At 45.4% G+C, this 24516-nt stretch overlaps 1 protein-coding gene across 1 annotated transcript in view; it reads left to right on the forward strand.

Annotated features, from left to right (window-relative positions):
* DNHD1 (dynein heavy chain domain 1) overlaps positions 1-24516 on the forward strand; it is a 458413-nt gene that overhangs the window by 88913 nt on the left and 344984 nt on the right. Inside the window, exon 5 of the mRNA XM_077299004.1 lies at positions 1080-1190. Coding sequence (XP_077155119.1) covers positions 1080-1190 — 111 coding nt within the window. The remainder of the gene's footprint in view (positions 1-1079; positions 1191-24516) is intronic.

Genomic DNA, 24516 nt, shown 5'->3' on the forward strand with positions numbered 1-24516 from the left:
GTGTATAATGGAGCATGGCTGGATTATGTACATGTGTAATAGCAGCACAGAGGATTTCAGGGAGGGATTATGGTGTATAGTGGAGCATGGCTGGATTATGTACATGTGTAATAGCAGCACAGAGGATTTCAGGGAGTGATTATGGAGTATAGCGGAGCATGGCTGGATTATGTACTCATGTAATAGCAGCACAGAGGATTTCAGGGAGGGATTATGGAGTATAGCGGAGCATGGCTGGATTATGTACTCATGTAATAGCAGCACAGAGGATTTCAGGGAGGGATTATGGAGTATAGCGGAGCATGGCTGGATTATGTACTCGTGTAATAGCAGCACAGAGGATTTCAGGGAGGGATTATGGAGTATAGCGGAGCATGGCTGGATTATGTACTCATGTAATAGCAGCACAGAGGATTTCAGGGAGGGATTATGGTGTATAGCGGAGCATGGCTGGATTATGTACTCGTGTAATAGCAGCACAGAGGATTTCAGGGAGGGATTATGGTGTATAGCGGAGCATGGCTGGATCATGTACTCGTGTAATAGCAGCACAGAGGATTTCAGGGAGGGATTATGGAGTATAGCGGAGCATGGCTGGATTATGTACTCTTGTAATAGCAGCACAGAGGATTTCAGGGAGGGATTATGGTGTATAGCGGAGCATGGCTGGATTATGTACATGTGTAATAGCAGCACAGAGGATTTCAGGGAGGGATTATGGTGTATAGTGGAGCATGGCTGGATTATGTACTCGTGTAATAGCAGCACAGAGGATTTCAGGGAGGGATTATGGTGTATAATGGAGCATGGCTGGATTATGTACATGTGTAATAGCAGCACAGAGGATTTCAGGGAGGGATTATGGTGTATAGTGGAGCATGGCTGGATTATGTACTCGTGTAATAGCAGCACAGAGGATTTCAGGGAGGGATTATGGTGTATAGCGGAGCATGGCTGGATTATGTACTCGTGTAATAGCAGCACAGAGGATTTCAGCGTCCTCCTTGTTTAGAATCCGGGGTCCTCATCTCCAGCCCCCGATACAGGAGTCACTGACATTTTGCCTTCTCTGTGTGCAGGTGGCAGCGCAGTGTGAGAAGGATTTGTTTTCTCAGGAGGAGAGATCTGCTGAGCCGGAGGCTCCTGATGAACGTCCCCCACTACATGGCCGCCCTGCATCATATCAACAGGTAAATGCCACATAAGACTGCAGCCCCCATCACACGGAGACCCTCCTCTGAGAATCACATCCTGTGCTCCAATCACACCCACAGCTGCAATTCTCCAGTGATTTGCACACACAAACCACCTTAACCCTAGAGCTGCATATTAATGTGAGCAGCCACCACTATATGGATGTATACGGCCACCACTAGGGGGAGCTCCCTGTATATGGAGGTATACAGCCACCACTAGGGGGAGCTCCCTGTATATGGGTGTATATAGCCACCACTAGGGGGAGCTCCCTGTATATAGATGTATACAGCCACCACTAGGGGGAGCTCCCTGTATATGGAGGTATACAGCCACCACTAGGGGGAGCTCCCTGTATATGGGTGTATACGGCCACCACTAAGGGGAGCTCCCTGTATATGGATGTATATGGCCACCACTAGGGGGAGCTCCCTGTATATGGATGTATATGGCCACCACTAGGGGGAGCTCCCTGTATATGGATGTATACAGCCACCATTAGGGGGAGCTCCCTGTATATAGATGTATACGGTCACCACTAGGGGGAGCTCCCTGTATATGGATGTATATGGCCACAACTAGAGGGAGCTCCCTGTATATGGATGTATACTGCCACCACTAGGGGGAGCTCCCTGTATATGGATGTATACGGCCACCACTAGGAAGCGCTCCCTGTATATGGATGTATACAGCCACCACTAGGGGGAGCTCCCTGTATATGGATGTATACTGCCACCACTAGGGGGAGCTCCCTGTATATAGATGTATACAGCCACCACTAGGGGGAGCTCCCTGTATATGGAGGTATACAGCCACCACTAGGGGGAGCTCCCTGTATATGGGTGTATACGGCCACCACTAAGGGGAGCTCCCTGTATATGGATGTATATGGCCACCACTAGGGGGAGCTCCCTGTATATGGATGTATATGGCCACCACTAGGGGGAGCTCCCTGTATATGGATGTATACAGCCACCATTAGGGGGAGCTCCCTGTATATAGATGTATACGGTCACCACTAGGGGGAGCTCCCTGTATATGGATGTATATGGCCACAACTAGAGGGAGCTCCCTGTATATGGATGTATACTGCCACCACTAGGGGGAGCTCCCTGTATATGGATGTATACGGCCACCACTAGGAAGCGCTCCCTGTATATGGATGTATACAGCCACCACTAGGGGGAGCTCCCTATATATGGATGTATACGGCCACCACTAGGGGGAGCTCCCTGTATATGGATGTATACTGCCACCACTAGGGGGAGCTCCCTGTATATGGATGTATACGGCCACCACTAGGGGGAGCTCCCTGTATATAGATGTATACAGCCACCACTAGGGGGAGCTCCCTGTATATGGATGTATATGGCCACCACTAGGGGGAGCTCCCTATATATGGATGTATACTGCCACCACTAGGGGGAGCTCCCTGTATATAGATGTATACAGCCACCACTAGGGGGAGCTCCCTGTATATGGATGTATACTGCCACCACTAGGGGGAGCTCCCTGTATATGGATGTATACGGCCACCACTAGGGGGAGCTCCCTGTATATGGATGTATATGGCCACCACTAGGGGGAGCTCCCTGTATATGGATGTATATGGCCACCACTAGGGGGAGCTCCCTGTGAATGGATGTATATGGCCACCACTAGGGGGAGCTCCCTGTATATAGATGTATGCGGCCACCACTAGGGGAGCTCCCTGTGTATGGATGTATATGGCCACCACTAGGGGGAGGTCCCTGTATATTAATGTATATGGCCACCACTAGGGAAGCTCCCTGTATATAGATGTATACGGCCACCACTAGGGGGAGCTCCCTATATATGGATGTATACGGCCACCACTAGGGGGAGCTCCCTGTATATGGATGTATACGGCCACCACTAGGGGGACTCCCTGTATATGGATGTATACGGTCACCGCTAGGGGAAGCTCCCTGTGTATAGATGTATACTGCCACCACTAGGGGGAGCTCCCTGTATATGGATGTATATGGCCACTGTTGTGAATTCTGTTTTTGGGCTCCCTCTGGTGGCTGCAGATGGTACTGGGTGACTTGCGTTCCCTACGGTCTCTGGCATCCACCTGTTCCATCAGGAAGTGGGAGTTCCTATTTAACCTGGCTTCTCTGTCATTCCCTCGCCGGCTATCAATGTATCAGTGTGTCTCTGTTACCTTTGCTACCTGCTCCTAAAGTCTACAGGACAAGCTAAGTCTGGATTTCCCTGTTTCATGTTTGCTCTCATGTTTTTAGTCCAGCTTGCAGATATGTAATTCTCTGCTGCTGGTTGCTCTGGTGGGCTGAAATTACCACTCATGTACCATGAGTTGGCACATGAGTTCAAGTAATTTCAGGATGGTATTTTGAAGGGTTTTAAGCTGACCGCGCAGTTCTTCTTTTGTATCCTCTGCTATCTAGCTTAAGCGGGCCTCATTTTGCTGAATCTGTTTTCATAACTACGTTTGTGCCTTCCTCTCATTTCACCGTCATTATATGTGGGGGGCTGCTATTTCTGTGGGAATATTTCTCTGGAGGCAAGATAGGTCTGTGATTCTTCTGATAGGGGAAGCTAGATCTCCGGCTGGCGCGAGACGTCTAGAGCCCCCCCAGGAACGTTCCCCGGCTGCTGCTAGTTGTGTGTTGAGGTTCAGGATCGCGGTCAGCTCAGGTTCCATCACCCTAGAGCTCGTCCTGTTTTTGCCCGTGTTCTTTTGTTAATTCGCTGCCATTGGGAACATGACAGTATAGCCGGCCCACAAAGTGTTAATTGTATTGGCTGAAGAAGGAGGAAAAGAAGTCTGAGGAACCTTGTTTTTTTTTTTTTCCCTCTCTCTTACTCAGAGTGTGCTGCCTAGCCATAATTGCAGCCTGCTGCTTCTTTCCTCCTCTTAATCCTTGAATGGCTCTGACCTCGGCTGTTTAACATGGACGTCCAGAGTTTGGCTTCCAGCCTGAATAATCTTGCTGCTAAGGTGCAAAATATACAAGATTTTGTTGTACATGCTCCTGTGTCTGAACCTAGAATTCCTACCCCAGAGTTTTTTTCTGGGGATAGATCTAGTTTCCTGAATTTCAGGAACAATTGCAAATTGTTTCTGTCTTTGAAATCTCGCTCCTCTGGAGACCCTGCTCAGCAGGTTAAGATTGTAATATCTTTCCTGCGGGGCGACCCTCAGAATTGGGCATTTGCATTGGCACCAGGGGATGCTGCGTTGCTCAGTGTGGATGCGTTTTTTCTGGCATTGGGTTTGCTCTATGAGGAACCTAACTTAGAGATTCAGGCTGAAAAAGCTTTATTAGCTCTCTCTCAGGGGCAAGATGAAGCAGAAATATATTGTCAGAAATTTCGGAAATGGTCAGTACTTACTCAGTGGAATGAGTGCGCCTTGGCTGCCAATTTCAGAGAGGGCCTTTCTGAGGCAATAAAAGATGTTATGGTGGGGTTCCCTGCGCCTACAGGTCTGAATGAGTCTATGACTATGGCTATTCAGATTGATCGGCGTTTACGGGAGCGCAAACCTGTGCACCAGTTGGCAGTGTCTACTGAACAGGCACCTGACACTATGCAATGTAATAGAATTCTGTCCAGAAGCGAACGGCAAAACTATAGACGGAAAAATGGATTGTGTTTTTATTGTGGTGATTCAGCTCATGTTATATCAGCATGCTCTAAACGCACAAAAAAGGTTGATAAATCTTTTGCCATTGGTACTCTGCAGTCTAAGTTCATTTTGTCTGTGACTCTGATTTTTTCACTGTCTTCCATTTCCGTTGATGCCTATGTGGATTCGGGCGCTGCCCTGAGTCTTATGGATTGGTCATTTGCCAAACGCTGCGGTTTTAGTCTGGAGCCTCTGGAAGTTCCTATTCCTCTGAAGGGAATTGACTCTACACCATTGGCTATGAATAAACCGCAGTATTGGACACAAGTGACCATGCGCATGACTCCCGTTCATCAGGAGGTGATTCGCTTCCTTGTACTGTATAATTTACATGATGTGTTGGTGCTGGGATTGCCATGGTTGCAAACTCATAACCCAGTCCTTGACTGGAAAACAATGTCTGTGCTAAGCTGGGGATGTCAGGGGGTTCATGATGATGCACCTCTGATTTCTATCGCTTCATCTACTCCTTCTGAGGTCCCTGCGTTTTTGTCTGACTATCGAGATGTTTTTGAGGAGCCTAAGCTCAATTCGCTCCCTCCTCATAGGGATTGTGACTGTGCTATAGAATTAATTCCTGGCAGTAAGTTCCCTAAGGGTCGTTTATTTAATCTGTCAGTGCCAGAGCATACTGCTATGCGGAATTATATTAAGGAGTCCTTGGAAAAGGGACATATTCGTCCATCTTCATCCCCTTTAGGAGCAGGTTTTTTTTTTGTGGCCAAAAAAGATGGTTCCCTGAGGCCTTGTATAGATTATCGTCTTTTGAATAAAATTACAGTCAAATATCAGTATCCTTTGCCATTATTGACTGATTTGTTTGCTCGCATTAAGGGGGCTAGGTGGTTCACTAAGATAGATCTTCGCGGTGCGTATAATCTTGTGCGAATAAAGCAAGGGGATGAGTGGAAAACCGCATTTAATACGCCTGAGGGCCATTTTGAGTATTTGGTAATGCCTTTTGGACTTTCTAATGCTCCTTCAGTCTTCCAGTCCTTTATGCACAATATTTTCCGTGAATATCTGGATAAATTTATGATTGTGTATTTGGATGATGTTTTGATTTTTTCTGATGATTGGGAGTCCCATGTCCAACAGGTCAGGAAGGTATTTCAGATTTTGCGGGCCAATTCTTTGTTTGTAAAGGGCTCAAAATGTCTTTTTGGGGTCCAGAAGATTTCTTTTTTGGGGTACATCTTTTCCCCTTCTACTATTGAGATGGATCCTGTCAAGGTTCAGGCTATTTGTGACTGGACGCAACCTACTTCTCTTAAGAGTCTTCAGAAATTCTTGGGCTTTGCTGATTTCTACCGTCGCTTCATAACTAATTTTTCTAGTGTGGTTAAACCTTTGACTGATTTGACTAAGAAGGGTGCTGATGTTACTGATTGGTCTCCTGCGGCTGCGGAGGCCTTTCGGGAACTTAAGCGCCGGTTTTCTTCTGCTCCTGTGTTGTGCCAGCCAGATGTTTCACTTCCTTTTCAGGTTGAGGTTGATGCTTCCGAGATTGGTGCGGGGGCGGTTTTGTCGCAGAGAAGTTCCGATGGCTCGGTGATGAGGCCATGTGCGTACTTTTCTAGAAAATTTTCACCCGCCGAGCGGAATTATGATGTTGGTAATCGGGAGCTTTTGGCCATGAAGTGGGCATTTGAGGAGTGGCGTCATTGGCTGGAGGGTGCTAAACATCGTGTGGTGGTCTTGACTGATCACAAGAATCTGATTTACCTTGAGTCTGCCAGGCGTCTGAATCCTAGACAGGCTCGTTGGGCGTTGTTTTTCTCCCGTTTCAATTTTGTGGTCTCATACCTGCCAGGTTCAAAGAATGTTAAGGCGGATGCTCTTTCTAGGAGTTTTGCGCCTGACTCCCCTGGAGATTCTGAGCCCACTGGTATCCTTAAGGATGGGGTGATATTATCTGCTGTCTCCCCAGACTTGCGTCGTGCTTTGCAGGAGTTTCAGGCGGATAGACCTGATCGTTGTCCGCCTGAAAGACTGTTTGTTCCGGATGATTGGACCAGTAAAGTCATCTCTGAGGTCCATTCTTCTGCGTTGGCGGGCCACCCTGGAATATTTGGTACTAGAGACTTGGTGGCCAGGTCCTTTTGGTGGCCTTCTTTGTCAAGGGATGTGCGTTCTTTTGTGCAGTCTTGTGAGGTTTGTGCTCGGGCTAAGCCTTGCTGTTCTCGGGCCAGTGGACTGTTGTTATCTTTGCCTATCCCGAAGAGGCCTTGGACGCACATTTCCATGGACTTTATTTCAGATCTCCCTGTCTCTCAGAAAATGTCCGTCATCTGGGTTGTGTGTGACCGTTTTTCTAAAATGGTTCATCTGGTACCCTTGCCTAAGTTGCCTTCCTCCTCTGAGTTGGTCCCTCTGTTTTTTCAGAACGTGGTTCGTTTGCATGGGATTCCGGAAAACATCGTTTCTGACAGGGGATCCCAGTTTGTGTCTAGATTTTGGCGGGCGTTCTGTGCTAGGATGGGCATTGAATTGTCTTTTTCGTCTGCATTCCATCCTCAGACGAATGGCCAGACGGAACGAACTAATCAGACCTTGGAAACTTATTTAAGGTGTTTTGTGTCTGCTGATCAGGACGACTGGGTTGCCTTTTTGCCCCTGGCTGAATTTGCCCTCAATAATCGGGCTAGCTCTGCTACCTTGGTTTCGCCTTTCTTTTGTAATTCGGGGTTTCATCCTCGTTTTTCCTCTGGTCAGGTTGAGACTTCTGATTGTCCTGGAGTGGACATGGTGGTGGATAGGCTGCACCAGATTTGGAGTCATGTGGTGGACAATTTGAAGTTGTCCCAGGAGAAGACTCAGCAGTTCGCTAATCGCCGTCGTCGTGCGGGTCCTCGACTTCGTGTTGGGGACTTGGTATGGTTGTCTTCTCGTTTTGTTCCTATGAAGGTCTCCTCTCCTAAGTTTAAGCCTCGGTTTATCGGTCCTTATAAGATCTTGGAGATTCTTAACCCTGTATCTTTTCGTTTGGACCTCCCAGCATCGTTTGCTATCCATAACGTCTTCCATCGGTCGTTATTGCGGAGGTATGAGGTACCGGTTGTTCCTTCGGTGGAGCCTCCTGCTCCGGTGCTGGTGGAGGGTGAATTGGAGTATGTTGTTGAGAAGATCTTGGATTCTCGTGTTTCCAGACGGAGACTCCAATATTTGGTTAAGTGGAAGGGTTATGGTCAGGAGGATAATTCTTGGGTAGTCGCCTCTGATGTTCATGCCACTGATTTAGTCCGTGCCTTCCATAGGACTCATCCTGATCGCCCTGGTGGTTCTCGTGAGGGTTCGGTGACCCCTCCTCAAGGGGGGGGTACTGTTGTGAATTCTGTTTTTGGGCTCCCTCTGGTGGCTGCAGATGGTACTGGGTGACTTGCGTTCCCTACGGTCTCTGGCATCCACCTGTTCCATCAGGAAGTGGGAGTTCCTATTTAACCTGGCTTCTCTGTCATTCCCTCGCCGGCTATCAATGTATCAGTGTGTCTCTGTTACCTTTGCTACCTGCTCCTAAAGCCTACAGGACAAGCTAAGTCTGGATTTCCCTGTTTCATGTTTGCTTTCATGTTTTTAGTCCAGCTTGCAGATATGTAAATCTCTGCTGCTGGTTGCTCTAGTGGGCTGAAATTACCACTCATGTACCATGAGTTGGCACATGAGTTCAAGTAATTTCAGGATGGTATTTTGAAGGGTTTTAAGCTGACCGCGCAGTTCACCTTTTGTATCCTCTGCTATCTAGCTTTAGCGGGCCTCATTTTGCTGAATCTGTTTTCATAACTACGTTTGTGCCTTCCTCTCATTTCACCGTCATTACATGTGGGGGGCTGCTATTTCTGTGGGAATATTTCTCTGGAGGCAAGAGAGGTCTGTGATTCTTCTGATAGGGGAAGCTAGATCTCCGGCTGGCGCGAGACGTCTAGAGCCCCCCCAGGAATGTTCCCCGGCTGCTGCTAGTTGTGTGTTGAGGTTCAGGATCGCGGTCAGCTCAGGTTCCATCACCCTAGAGCTCGTCCTGTTTTTGCCCGTGTTCTTTTGTTAATTCCCTGCCATTGGGAACATGACAGGCCACCACTAGGGGGAGTTCTCTGTATATTAATGTATATGGCCAACACTAGGGGGAGCTCCCTGTGAATGGATGTATACGGCCACCACTAGGGGGAGCTCCCTGTATATAGATGTATACGGCCACCACTAGGGGGAGCTCCCTGTATATAGATGTATACAGCCACCACTAGGGGGAGCTCCCTGTATATAGATGTATATGGCCCCCACTAGGGGGAGCTCCCTGTATATGGATGTATATGGCCACCACTAGGGGGAGCTCCCTGTATATAGATGTATATGGCCACCACTAGGGGGAGCTCCCTATATATGGATGTATACGGCCACCACTAGGGGGAGCTCCCTGTATATGGATGTATACTGCCACCACTAGGGGGAGCTCCCTGTATATAGATGTATATGGCCCCCACTAGGGGGAGCTCCCTGTATATGGATGTATATGGCCACCACTAGGGGGAGCTCCCTGTATATAGATGTATATGGCCACCACTAGGGGGAGCTCCCTATATATGGATGTATACGGCCACCACTAGGGGGAGCTCCCTGTATATGGATGTACATGGCCACCACTAGGGGGAGCTCCCTGTGAATGGATGTATATGGCCACCACTAGGGGGAGCTCCCTGTATATAGATGTACTAGACTGTGGCCCGATTCTAATGCATCGGGTATTCTAGAATATGCATGTCCCCGTAGTATATGGACAATGATGATTCCAGAATTCGCGGCAGACTGTGCCCATCGCTGATTGGTCGAGGCAACCTTTATGACATCATCGTCGCCATGGTAACCATTATGACATCTACATCAATACTGTGCCCGTCGCTGATTGGTCGAGGCGAATTCGTGGCAGACTGTTCCCGTCGCTGATTGGTCGAGGCAACATTTATGACATCATCGTCGCCATGCTGTGCCCGTCGCTGATTGATCGAGGCCTGGTGGCCTCGACCAATCAGAGACGTGGGATTTCCAGGACAGACAGACAGACGGAAAAACCCTTAGACAATTATATATATACATACGGCCACCACTAGGGGGAGCTCCCTGTGAATGGATGTATATGGCCACCAGTAGGGGGAGCTTCCTGTATATGGATGTATACGGCCACCACTAGGGGGAGGTCCCTGTATATGGATGTATATGGCCACCACTAGGGGGAGCTCCCTGTATATAGATGTATACGGCAACCACTAGGGGGAGCTCCCTGTATATGGATGTATACTGCCACCACTAGGGGGAGCTCCCTGTTGTATATAGATGTATACAGCCACCACTAGGGGGAGCTCCCTGTATATGGATGTATACGGCCACCACTAGGGGGAGCTCCCTGTATATAGATGTATACGGCCACCACTAGGGGGAGCTCCCTGTATATAGATGTATACAGCCACCACTAGGGGGAGCTCCCTGTATATAGATGTATATGGCCCCCACTAGGGGGAGCTCCCTGTATATGGATGTATATGGCCACCACTAGGGGGAGCTCCCTGTATATAGATGTATATGGCCACCACTAGGGGGAGCTCCCTATATATGGATGTATACGGCCACCACTAGGGGGAGCTCCCTGTATATGGATGTATACTGCCACCACTAGGGGGAGCTCCCTGTATATAGATGTATATGGCCCCCACTAGGGGGAGCTCCCTGTATATGGATGTATATGGCCACCACTAGGGGGAGCTCCCTGTATATAGATGTATATGGCCACCACTAGGGGGAGCTCCCTATATATGGATGTATACGGCCACCACTAGGGGGAGCTCCCTGTATATGGATGTACATGGCCACCACTAGGGGGAGCTCCCTGTGAATGGATGTATATGGCCACCACTAGGGGGAGCTCCCTGTATATAGATGTACTAGACTGTGGCCCGATTCTAATGCATCGGGTATTCTAGAATATGCATGTCCCCGTAGTATATGGACAATGATGATTCCAGAATTCGCGGCAGACTGTGCCCATCGCTGATTGGTCGAGGCAACCTTTATGACATCATCGTCGCCATGGTAACCATTATGACATCTACATCAATACTGTGCCCGTCGCTGATTGGTCGAGGCGAATTCGTGGCAGACTGTTCCCGTCGCTGATTGGTCGAGGCAACATTTATGACATCATCGTCGCCATGCTGTGCCCGTCGCTGATTGATCGAGGCCTGGTGGCCTCGACCAATCAGAGACGTGGGATTTCCAGGACAGACAGACAGACGGAAAAACCCTTAGACAATTATATATATACATACGGCCACCACTAGGGGGAGCTCCCTGTGAATGGATGTATATGGCCACCAGTAGGGGGAGCTTCCTGTATATGGATGTATACGGCCACCACTAGGGGGAGGTCCCTGTATATGGATGTATATGGCCACCACTAGGGGGAGCTCCCTGTATATAGATGTATACGGCAACCACTAGGGGGAGCTCCCTGTATATGGATGTATACTGCCACCACTAGGGGGAGCTCCCTGTTGTATATAGATGTATACAGCCACCACTAGGGGGAGCTCCCTGTATATGGATGTATACGGCAACCACTAGGGGGAGCTCCCTGTATATGGATGTATACGGCCACCACTAGGGGGAGCTCCCTGTATATGGATGTATACTGCCACCACTAGGGGGAGCTCCCTGTATATGGATGTATACGGCAACCACTAGGGGGAGCTCCCTGTATATGGATGTATACTGCCACCACTAGGGGGAGCTCCCTGTTGTATATAGATGTATACAGCCACCACTAGGGGGAGGTCCCTGTATATGGATGTATACGGCAACCACTAGGGGGAGCTCCCTGTTGTATATAGATGTATATGGCCACCACTAGGGAGAGTTCCCTATAAATGGATGTATATGGCCACAACTAGAGGGAGCTCCCTGTATATAGATGTATACAGCCACCACTAGGGGGAGCTCCCTGTATATGGATGTATATGGCCACCACTAGGGGGAGCTCCCTGTATATAGATGTATATGGCCACAACTAGAGGGAGCTCCCTGTATATAGATGTATATGGCCACCACTAGGGGGAGCTCTCTGTATATTAATGTATATGGCCAACACTAGGGGGAGCTCCCTGTGAATGGATGTATACGGCCACCACTAGGGGGAGCTCCCTGTATATAGATGTATACGGCCACCACTAGGGGGAGCTCCCTGTATATAGATGTATACAGCCACCACTAGGGGGAGCTCCCTGTATATGGATGTATATGGCCACCACTAGGGGGAGCTCCCTGTTGTATATAGATGTATACAGCCACCACTAGGGGGAGCTCCCTGTTGTATATAGATGTATATGGCCACCACTAGGGGGAGCTCCCTGTATATAGATGTATATGGCCACCACTAGGGGGAGCTCCCTGTATATGGATGTATATGGCCACCACTAGGGGGAGCTCCCTGTATATGGATGTATACAGCCACCACTAGGGGGAGCTCCCTGTATATGGATGTATATGGCCACCACTAGGGGGAGTTCCCTGTATATAGATGTATACTGCCACCACTAGGGGGAGCTCCCTGTTGTATATAGATGTATATGGCCACCACTAGGGGGAGCTCCCTGTATACAGATGTATACGGCCACCACTAGAGAGAGCTCTCCCTCTATGGATATATTCGGCCACTAGTAGGGGGTGCTCCTTATATACACAGTGGTGTGAAAAAGTGTTTGTTTTCTGATTTCCTATTCTTTTGCTCGTTTGTCACACTTAAATGTTTCCGATCACCAAACAAATGTAAATATTAGAGAAAGATAACACAAGTATCATAGAATCATAGAATGGTAGAGTTGGAAGGGACCTCGTGGGTCATCTGGTCCAACCCCCGGCTCAAAGCAGAATTCACTAAATCATCCCAGACAGATGTCTGTCCAGCCTCTGTGTGAAGACTTCCATTGAAGGAGAACTCACCGCCTCTCGTGGCCGCCTGTTCCACTCACTGATCACACTGAAAGTTTTTCCTAATATCTAATCTGTCTCCTCCCTTTCAGTTTCATCCCATTGCTTCTAGTCTTTCCTTGTGCAAATGAGAATAAAGATGATCCTTCTACAATGTGACGGCCCTTGAGATATTTGTAGACGGCTATTAAGTCTCCTCTCAGTCTTCTTTAGCAGCTAAACATTCCCAGATCCTGTAACCGTTCCTCATAGGACATGGTTTGCAGAGCGGTCACCATTCTGGTCGCTCTTCTCTGAACTTGCTCCAGTTTGTTGTTGTCAGGTGAGGTCTGACCAGAGAGGAGTAGATCACAAACTGCAGTTACTAATAACTGGTGGGGCTGCCCTTAGCGGCAACAACTGAATTGAAGCATTTGCGATAACTGGCAATGAGTCTCTTATAACGCTCTGGATGTACAATGACAAATTGTATTGTGGTACCGTGTTAGGCAGAACAACCGATGTGAATACTTGTCTGCCCAATGATGACAGAAGTATTCTAGGAGCGACACCTTTATTGGCTAATCAGAACATAATGTTTGCAGCTTTCAGAGCACAGCGGCTCCTTCTTCAGGCAAGATTACAAATAGATTAATAAGAAACAAGCACAACATTGTAAGAATACTACGGGGGACATTAGTTAGGGGGTGGGAAGTGTTTATATTGGGGAAACTAAGACTACAAACTAGGACACACAATCAGGAATGAAGTGGACACACCGGTGGGAAAACATTTCTCTGGACCTGGATACAGTATGACAGATTTAAAAGTCTTAATACTAAAAGGTCATTTTAAGGACCACAGGGAAAGAAAAGTTTGGGAATACAAACTAATGAAGATGTTTAATTAATTGACACTAGGACTCAATTTAACACCTGGATTTATGAGTCTCTACATGGACACAATTCACACCTCCACCAGATGGACTCCAGATAACTAAGAACATTATTCCCACCACCTCTCCATTTGTAGGAAAATGCCTAATTGGATTACCTTGGCTTATCTATGGACTCATCACACTTCCCACCCCCCTAACTAATGTCCTCCTGTATTATTCTTTAACCCCTTCACCCCAAAGCCTGTTTTCACCTAAGTGACACGGCCAATTTTTACAATTCTGACCACTGTCACTTTATGAGGTCATAACTCTGAAACGCTTCAACGGATCCTGGTGATTCTGAGATTGTTTTCTCATGACATATTGTACTTTATGATAGTGGTAAAATTTCTTCGATATGACTTGCATTTATTTGTGAAAAAAACAGAAATTTGTCAAAAATTATGAAAATTTAGCAATTTTCAAATTTTTTGTTTTTATGCCCTTAAATTAGAGAGTTATATCACATAATATAGTTAATAAACAACATTTCCCACATGTCTGCTTTACATCAGCACAATTTTGGAAACATAATTTTTTTTTTTGTTAGGGAGTTATAAGGGTTAAAAGTTGACCAGCGATTTCTCATTTTTGCAACAAAATTTGCAAAACCATTTTTTTTACGGACCACCTCACACTTGAAGTGACTTTGAGGGGTCTATATGACAGAAAATGCCCAAAAGTGACACCATTCTAAAAACTGCACCCCTCAAGGTGCTCAAAACCACATTCAAAAAGTTTATTAACCCTTCAGGTGCTTCACAGGAATTTTTGGAATGTTTAAAAAAAATTGAACATTTAACTTTTTTTTCACAAAATTTTTACTTCAGATCCAATTTGTTTTATTTTACCAAGGGTAACAGGAGAAATTGGACCAAAAAAGTCGTTGTACAATTTGTCCTGAGTACGCCGATACCCCACATGTTGGGGTAAACCATTGATTGGGCACATGGCAGAGCTCGGAAGGGACTTTTCAATGCAAAATTGGCGAAAATTGAGATCGGAACCCATGTCGTGTTTGGAGAGCCCCTGATGTACCTAAACAGTGGAAACCCCCACAAGTGACACCATTTTGGAAAGTAGACCCTCTAAGGAACTAATCTAGATGTGTGGTGAGCACTTTGAACCTCCAAGTGCTTCACAGAAGTTTATAATGTAGAGCCATAAAAAAAATTAATATTAATTTTCACAAAAAATGATCTTTTTGCCCCAAATTTTTTATTTTCCCAAGGGTAGCAGGATAAATTGGACCTCAAAAGTTGTTGTGCAATTTGTCCTGAGTACGCTGATACTTCATATATGGGGATAAACCACTGTTTGGGCGCATGGCAGAGCTCGGAAGGGAAGGAGCGCCATTTGACTTTTCAATGCAAAATTGGCTGGAATTGAGATCGGAACCCATGTCGTGTTTGGAGAGCCCCTGATGTGCCTAAACAGTGGAAACCCCCACAAGTGACACCATTTTGGAAAGAAGACGCCCTAAGGAACTTATCTAGATGTGTGGTGAGCACTTTTAACCCCCAATTGTTTCACTAAAGTTTAGAATGTAGCGCTGTGAAAATTAAAAAATCATTTTTTCTTTCCACAAAATGATGTTTTAGCCTGCAATTTTTTTTTCCCCAAGGGTAACAGGAGAAATTGGACCACAAAAGTTATTGTCCAATTTGTCCTGAGTACGCTGATACCCCATATATGGGGGGGAACCACCGTTTGGGCCTTACAGTGGAAACCCCCACAAGTGACACCATTTTGGAAAGAAGACGCCCTAAGGAACTTATCTAGATGTGTTGTGAGAACTTTGAACCAACAAGTGTTTCACTACAGTTTATAACGCAGAGCCGTGAAAATAAAAAATATTTTTTTTTCCACGAAAATTATATTTTAGCCCCCACGTTTTTATTTTCCCAAGGGTAACAGGAGAAATTGGACCACAAAAGTTGTTGTCCAATTTGTCCTGAGTACACAGATACCCCATATGTGGGAGGAATCACTGTTTGGGCGCACGGCAGAGCTCGGAAGGGAAGGAGCGCCATTTGAAATGCAGACTTAGATGGATTGGTCTGCAGGTGTCATGTTGCATTTGCAGAGCCCCTGATGTACCCAAACAGTACAAACCCCCCACAAGTGACCCCATATTGGAAACTAGACCCCCCACAGAACTTATCTAGATGTGTGGTGAGCACTTTGAACCAACAAGTGTTTCACTACAGTTTATAACGCAGAGCCGCGAAAATAAAAAATATATTTTTTTCCACGAAAATTATATTTTAGCCCCCACGTTTTTATTTTCCCAAGGGTAAGGCTGGTTTCACACTTGCGTTTTTATCTGCATGCGTTTTATAAAAAAAAGCATGTGTGAAAAAACGCATGTAAACGCGGTAAAATGCATGCGTTTTTTAGACGCATGCGTTTTTATAGAAAAACACAGGAAAACAAGAAAAAACCAAAAAACCCTAACCCTACCCCTAACCCTACCCCTAACCTGAAATACGTGGCACTGAAAAACGTGGCACTGAAATACGTTTATATACTATATACGTATATACATATATAAGTGCCACGATATTTCAGTGGCCACGTATTTAAGTGCCACGTATATAAGTGCCACGTATAAGTGCCACGTATATAAGTGCCACGTATATAAGTGCCACGTATATAAGTGCCACGTATATAAGTGCCACGTATATAAGTGCCACGTATATCACGTAAATGCCACGATATTTAAGTGCCACGTATTTAAGTGCCACGTATATAAGTGCCACGTATATAAGTGCCACGTATTTAAGTGCCACGTATTTCACGTAAATGCCACGATATTTCAGTGCCACGTATTTCACTGAAATATCGTGGCACTGAAAGACGTGGCACTGAAATACGTGGCACTGAAATATCGTGGCACTGAAATACGTGGCACTGAAATACGTGGCACTGAAATACGTGGCACTATGACTGTCAGAAAATGTTCAATAAACGGTTACAGCACGTTACATGTGACTTTTTTTGTGTCGACGGTCCACCATTTCCGACCGCGCATGCGCGGCTGGAACTCCGCCCCCACCTCCCCGCACCTCACAATGGGGCAGCGGATGCGTGGAAAAACAGCATCCGCTGCCCCCGTTGTGCGGCGCTTGCACAGTATGCGTCGGTATGCGACGGCCCCGTACCGACGCTAGTGTGAAAGTAGCCTAACGGGAAAATGGAAATAAATATACTTTTTTAAATTTTTTTATTTTTCCCTAACTAAGGGGGTGATGAAGGGGGGTTTGATTTACTTTTATAGCGGGTTTTTTAGCGGATTTTTATGGTTGGCAGCCGTCACACACTGAAAGACGCTTTTTATTGCAAAAAATAGTTTTTGCGTTACCACATTTTGAGAGCTATAATTTTTCCATATTTTGGTCCACAGAGTCATGTGAGATCTTGTTTTTTGCAGGACGAGTTTACGTTTTTATTGGTAACATTTTCGGTTGCATGACATTTTTTGATCGCTTTTTATTCCGATTTTTGGGAGGCGGAATGAACAAATACCAGCAATTCCTGAAATTCTTTTAGGGGGGGCGTTTATACCGTTCCGCGTTTGGTAAAAAGGATAAAGCAGTTTTATTCGTCGGGTCAGTATGATTACAGCGATACCTCATTTATGTAATTTTTTTATGTTTTGGCGCTTTTACACAATAAAAACTATTTTATATAAAAAAATTATTGTTTTTGCATCGCTTTATTCTGAGAGCTATAACTTTTTTATTTTTCTGCTGATGATGCTATATGGCGGCTTTTTTTTTGCGGGACAAGATGACGTTTTCAGCGGTACCATGGTTATTTATATCCGTCTTTTTGATCGCGTGTTATTCCACTTTTTGTTTGGCGGTATGAGAATAAAGCGTTGTTTTTTGCCTTGTTTTTTTTTTTTTTTTTTTTTTTTTTAACGGTGTTCACTGAAGGGGTTAACTAGTGGGGCAGTTTTATAGGTGGGGTCGTTACAGACGCGGCGATACTAAATATGTGTACTTTTATTGTGTGATTTTTTTTAATTTAGATAAAGAAATGTATTTATGGGAATATTTTTTTATTTTTATTTTTTTACACATGTGGAAATTTTTTTTTTTAAATTTTTTACTTTGTCCCAGGGGGGGACATCACAGATCGGTGATCTGACAGTGTGCACAGCACTCTGTCAGATCACCGATGTGACAGGCACATTGCAGAGGCTTGCCGGCGCCTGCTATGAGGAATTCTCAGCAGACGCCGGCATGCAGGGTCATCTCATGACCCGGAAGGAGTCCCGCGGCCATCTTGGATCCGGGGACTCCTTCCAGGTCACCGGAGCAGCGCGATCTTATCGCGTTGCTCCGGTGGGAGAGCGCAGGGAGCCCCCGTCTCCCGTACTGCGGCTGGCACAAATGCAGTGCCGGCAGCGCAGTACTAGTACGGCGCATGTCGCGAAGGGGTTAAATGTTGTGCTTGTTTCTTATAAATCTATTTGTAATCTTGCCTGAAGAAGGAGCCTCTGTGCTCTGAAAGCTACAAACATATTATTTTCTGGTTAGCCAATAAAGGTATCACTCCTAGAATACTTCTGTCATCATTGGGCAGAAAAGTATTCACATCGATAACGCTCTGGAGGAATTTTGTCCACTCATCTTTGTACAATTGTTGATTGTCTCTTCAGAGAGGAAGAGGACTAGAACTCTAGTGCCACCTATTGGAAGTAGCAATCCTAACATCCTAACAGTCAATGTCGACCCTTTAACGAGCCTTGTCACATGACTTCTTGGATCCCGGTCAGACGCCTCTCGATCAGCCAAACCAGATCTCCACTTTGCACTGATGAGGAGCAGTTCCCCGAAACACAGTGTCTGCAAATTGAGATTCTGGTTTGGCTATTATCCTAAGTCATGTGACAAGGCTCGTTAAAGGGTCGACATTGACTGTTAGGATTGCTACTTCCAATAGGTGGCACTAGAGTTCTAGTCCTCTTCCTCTCTGAAGAGACAATTTGCATATTTCCCAGAGGAGCATTGCGGCTTTAAGTCTCCTCACTTCGACATGCTTATCATGTCACTCTCCGCAAGGAGCTAAACAAAAACTAAATGTTGTAGGGGAAAAAACGGTATTACGGTAGGAGAAGATACCCTGCTGGTTTCTATAGACGTAGAGGCTCTCTACAGTAGCATACCACATACATGTGGAATGGAAGCCATTTTTTATTATTTACAGACAAGAGCGGTGGAGTGTAGAGAGCACAATTTGTTTATTGAAGAACTCCTACAATTCTGTCTCACGCACAATTACTTCCTTTTTGATGGGAAGTACTTCCACCAGCTCAGGGGTACTGCGATGGGGAGCCCCTGTGCCCCCACATATGCAAATATCTTCCTGGGCTGGTGGGAGGAAACCCAGGTGTTTGGGGATGACCAGGTATGGTGGAATTCATATGTCTGTCTCTGGGCCAGATATATAGATGACATCTTGGTGTTTTGGTCTGGCCCAGAGGCGGAGCTCCGCCGTTTTGTGGAGACCATTAATATTAACAACATTGGTCTATGTTTCACCTATGAATACCATGTCAGGAGTATTAATTTCTTGGATCTGACTATTTCCAAGGGGTTAGATGGTAGTATCAACACCTGTACCTACCGTAAACCTACCTCAACAAACAGCCTACTTAGATGGACAAGCCATCACCCGATCCCCCTGAAGAGAGGGATACCTAAAGGCCAACTTATGCGTATTAAAAGAAACTGTACGGATGACGGTGTTTTTAAAAGACAGGCGAAGGATTTATATCAGCGTTTCAGAGCAAGGGACTATCCCTGTGAAGTATTGGATGGCCCGTTCTATGAAATATCAAAAATAGAGAGGCAGTCCCTCTTGAGACAAAAAGACATAATAAACCAACAGGAGAATAACATAGTCAGACTAATAGGCACTTTTGACGGACAGTCTGAGAGGGTATACCAGGTTTTCAAAAAACACTGGGGGATTCTTCAAGCGGACCCTAACCTGAGCAAATACATACCTCCCAAACCTAGTATCACGTATAGGAGGGGAAGATCGATAGGAGACCGTTTGGTACACAGTTTATATCAGAGACCATCTAAACCAGGGACATGGTTGGAAAGAAGGCCCCTGGGTTTCTTTAGATGTGGAAATTGTACGAAATGCGTCTTCATGGCTCAAGGAAAAATGTTCAAAAGTGCAGCGAATGGGAAGACTTATGGGATAAGAGACTTTGGAAATTGTAAATCAAGTGGTCTGGTTTATAAAGCAACCTGTACTTGTCCTATGGACTACATAGGCAAGACCCTGAGGGAGCTCAGGGTAAGAGTAGGTGAACACCTGGGTGACATCAGGCACGGACGTGATACGCCTGTGGCTCGTCACATGAATAGTCATCACGGCAGAAATCTTAAAGAAATCACATTTAGCATGATTGAGTTGGTACGGCCCAAAACTAGGGGGGGGGATTTGGATAAAATCATACAGAGACGGGAGACAGAGTGGATATTTAGGTTACAGTCTCTGTCCCCTAAGGGCCTTAATGAGAACCTCTCTTTTACGTGTTTTTTGTAAAGAATATACCATCATATTTATCTGGGGATAGGATAACTTTTTTTGCCCTGTATGTCCTTAAATTTGGTCATTATGCCGCTATAACTACCTGTCTATACATTTTTTAATGTGCTCCTTATTGTAGGTTTGATCTAAATATCTCATGTATTGTAATATATACATTTTGTTATTATAGGATGCTGAGGTCCTCTTAGTAAAAGAAATTTGTTTGCCGTTTATACCTTTGAATTATCGTTATCATAATTATCTAAAATTATATGCCCCTCTAATAGTTTCCGGTATATAGTTGCAGCCTGTCCACATAGCTTGGTTGGCCCTTGGAGGGGTCTAATACTCGATCCGAGACCTACGGACATGCGCGCTGGTCAGGACGAATGTGACAGGGCTTTGTATAGTAGGATCTCAATATTCTTACTGCGCAGGCGCTTTCTGACACGCAGCTGGGTGCTGCGGCTCTGGCTTGCGTTCCACTGGGATCCCGGACATGCGCACCTCACGCCAGGGTGAATACCTTTGTATCGCGGGTATTTGGTTTTATACGCGCTATATCGGGCTTTATATTATATGGCGCCTTTATACTGCAAAATATGTGAATGGGGCTATTGAAGTAGAACGGTTATTTATTTATTTATTATTATTGATAAAATGAGGACGTAGGCACCTTATTGACCCATTAGGGACTCCGTATGATAGGAGGCGTGACTTAATTTGGCACGCAGTTTGTTATGGGCTATTTAAGCTCATACTGTCATGGCCGGCTTATGCCCTATATCCAGGCGGCATGCTGCATCAATACATCATCGCTTCCTCCTGATGAACCGCAAGAGCGGGGAAACGCGTTGAGGAGATATGAGGAGACACGGCACACGCTAAGTTCACCCTTATTATTTTTTCCTATGGCTGCTTTTTTATGCTTTACCAGAATAGAGGTATTATACTATTGACTATGTGCCCAATGGTGAAGCTAATAATATAATATATTTACTGTTGCCACTGGAGTAATGATTTCTTTCTGGCAATAAATTGAACTATACAGGACTGAGCAATATCCTGGCTGCCATTGGAATACGATTTTTTGCATAAGGGGCACTATTTGCTTAAACTTTTGTGCGTTATGCCAAACAATTCTTCTATATGGAGGCACCTATCTAGGTCCTGATTATGATTTACATTTTATAAATTATCTTTTCACTACTGCACTTTCCCTATATTGTTTTCCTGCCTGCACTTTAAGGGACAGTGCAGGGGAGATAGGGACAGTCTGCGTTGAGTGGGGGCGCCAAAAAATCGTCTCTTAGGGTGCCAACCTCCACAGTAAGGCAGTTTTGAGTATCAGTGGTATCTAGGACCATAATAGGTTAATTAACATTTTTTGTGACAATTTTTTTTGGGGTCGGGGTTTTTATATTGTATTAATAAAAGTGAATTTTAGGGGTTATATGTACGTCGCATTCATGTTTTTTCCCCTACAACATTTAGTTTTTGTTTAGCTACTTTAATTTTTAGGACATGGCTAGTTTTTTGTCAGCACCAATCAATACGGAGTTGTGGGCTCAGGACGCAAATCAGGTTTTCTCAACCAGTACACTCCCCATTAACAACGCAGAGAACCCCTCTTTGAAAACATTGTTTAAAGAACTGTACTGGGGTTATAAAGAAAATATCAGATCGTGGTGGGAGGTAAGGGGGCTAGAAAATTATATTAAAAATCAGATTGTCCCCAAAGGATTACGGATTAATATACAGCCCTCACCACGTACTACGAATCCCCACTTATTGGCAGCTTGGACCAAGGAGTCCACAGAAGCCTCAATTCGTTTTATGCAACTTCTGATAAAAGAAGAACAGAGGCTCTTTGAAGAGTCCTCGGTAAAATTGAAGAGCCTAATAGAAAAAGTTCAAAAACATAAATCGGATCCAGAATTCGTGAAACGAGAAAATACATTACAAACATCTGTGGAGAAGTTTCAAACGAATCTAAAAGAACGCAAACATAATCAATTTCTGCGGGATCTTAGTGAGTTCAAAAAAAACAGGGCATACGAGTTCCAGGTGGGAACCGTTTCGGAGGTGTCTTCATCAGATATTGACACCTCTGACACAGAGCGGACGGAGGGTTTCTCTGGTTATCGGGGTAAGGGGAGATACGGGAGAGGCAAATGGCGACATTCAAGGGGCAATTACAAACCGAGGGGTGGAGGGAGAGGTACTCAGCTAAGCCTTACCTCAAATGCACCGTCCTTTTCCTCATCATCTCAGTCTTTTTTGGATCAGGGCCCACTGGCAACGGGGTACGACCTTCGGAAAAGACAGTTATAGGTCAAGGGCAAATTGTAAATTTATCATCATATAATCTGTCCAGTGAAGAATATTCCGTCTTGTTAAAAGGCCTAAACTTTGTACCAACGGGGGCTTTTAATTGTTTTCAGTGGGTTAAGGACCTAAATTTGTTTGGTCGAAACCTTAAATGGAAACTGTTTTTCCAAAAGAATGATGTGGAGCAGTGCAAAAGACTGGGTCTATCGGAAGAGGACATTGATGGATTACGGAACCTAACTGATCTCTTGAGGGAGAATGAACTTGAGAGGGGGAAAGGACCATTTACGGATCTTAAAACTAGAAGCACCAGAATGCCGCCCTGTAGTGAAATCACCAGTGTTGATATTTTTATGAAAATGGTGGAGGCGGATCTCTGTAAAATTCCACGGTTTAATCAACATTGTGGCTCCAACCTCTCTGGAGAAGAACATATGGCCCTTGAGACCCTGGAGAATAACAGGGAGATTATTATTAAGGCCTCAGACAAGGGCGGCAATCTGGTGCTTATGGATCAACAGTTATATTTAAAAATGTGCTATTCTTTGCTTGACGACCAAAATACGTATGAGACCCTGGAACATGATCCAACCCAGGGTTATGCTGAGGAATTATTGGACATTTTGATTAGAGGCAGAGAAGGGGGTTTGGTGTCTCAAAATGAATATAAGTTCTTGATACCAAATAATCCAGTTAAACCTACCTTCTATGCTCTACCAAAATTACATAAGGGCACTAGTCCCCTTAAAGGTCGCCCGATTGTAGCAGGAATTGGTTCGTTAATGCAGAATAGTGGGATCTACTTGGATAAGGTCCTTAGATCATTTGTTACCTCTTTGCCCTCATACGTACGGGATACGTCACATCTGCTCAGCCAATTGGAAGGTATTACGGTAGGAGAAGATACCCTGCTGGTTTCTATAGACGTAGAGGCTCTCTACAGTAGCATACCACATACATGTGGAATGGAAGCCATTTTTTATTATTTACAGACAAGAGCGGTGGAGTGTAGAGAGCACAATTTGTTTATTGAAGAACTCCTACAATTCTGTCTCACGCACAATTACTTCCTTTTTGATGGGAAGTACTTCCACCAGCTCAGGGGTACTGCGATGGGGAGCCCCTGTGCCCCCACATATGCAAATATCTTCCTGGGCTGGTGGGAGGAAACCCAGGTGTTTGGGGATGACCAGGTATGGTGGAATTCATATGTCTGTCTCTGGGCCAGATATATAGATGACATCTTGGTGTTTTGGTCTGGCCCAGAGGCGGAGCTCCGCCGTTTTGTGGAGACCATTAATATTAACAACATTGGTCTATGTTTCACCTATGAATACCATGTCAGGAGTATTAATTTCTTGGATCTGACTATTTCCAAGGGGTTAGATGGTAGTATCAACACCTGTACCTACCGTAAACCTACCTCAACAAACAGCCTACTTAGATGGACAAGCCATCACCCGATCCCCCTGAAGAGAGGGATACCTAAAGGCCAACTTATGCGTATTAAAAGAAACTGTACGGATGACGGTGTTTTTAAAAGACAGGCGAAGGATTTATATCAGCGTTTCAGAGCAAGGGACTATCCCTGTGAAGTATTGGATGGCCCGTTCCATGAAATATCAAAAATAGAGAGGCAGTCCCTCTTGAGACAAAAAGACATAATAAACCAACAGGAGAATAACATAGTCAGACTAATAGGCACTTTTGACGGACAGTCTGAGAGGGTATACCAGGTTTTCAAAAAACACTGGGGGATTCTTCAAGCGGACCCTAACCTGAGCAAATACATACCTCCCAAACCTAGTATCACGTATAGGAGGGGAAGATCGATAGGAGACCGTTTGGTACACAGTTTATATCAGAGACCATC

The sequence above is a fragment of the Ranitomeya variabilis genome, chromosome 3 (genome assembly GCF_051348905.1).
Source record: "Ranitomeya variabilis isolate aRanVar5 chromosome 3, aRanVar5.hap1, whole genome shotgun sequence".
In the NCBI taxonomy this organism is placed as follows: domain Eukaryota; kingdom Metazoa; phylum Chordata; class Amphibia; order Anura; family Dendrobatidae; genus Ranitomeya; species Ranitomeya variabilis.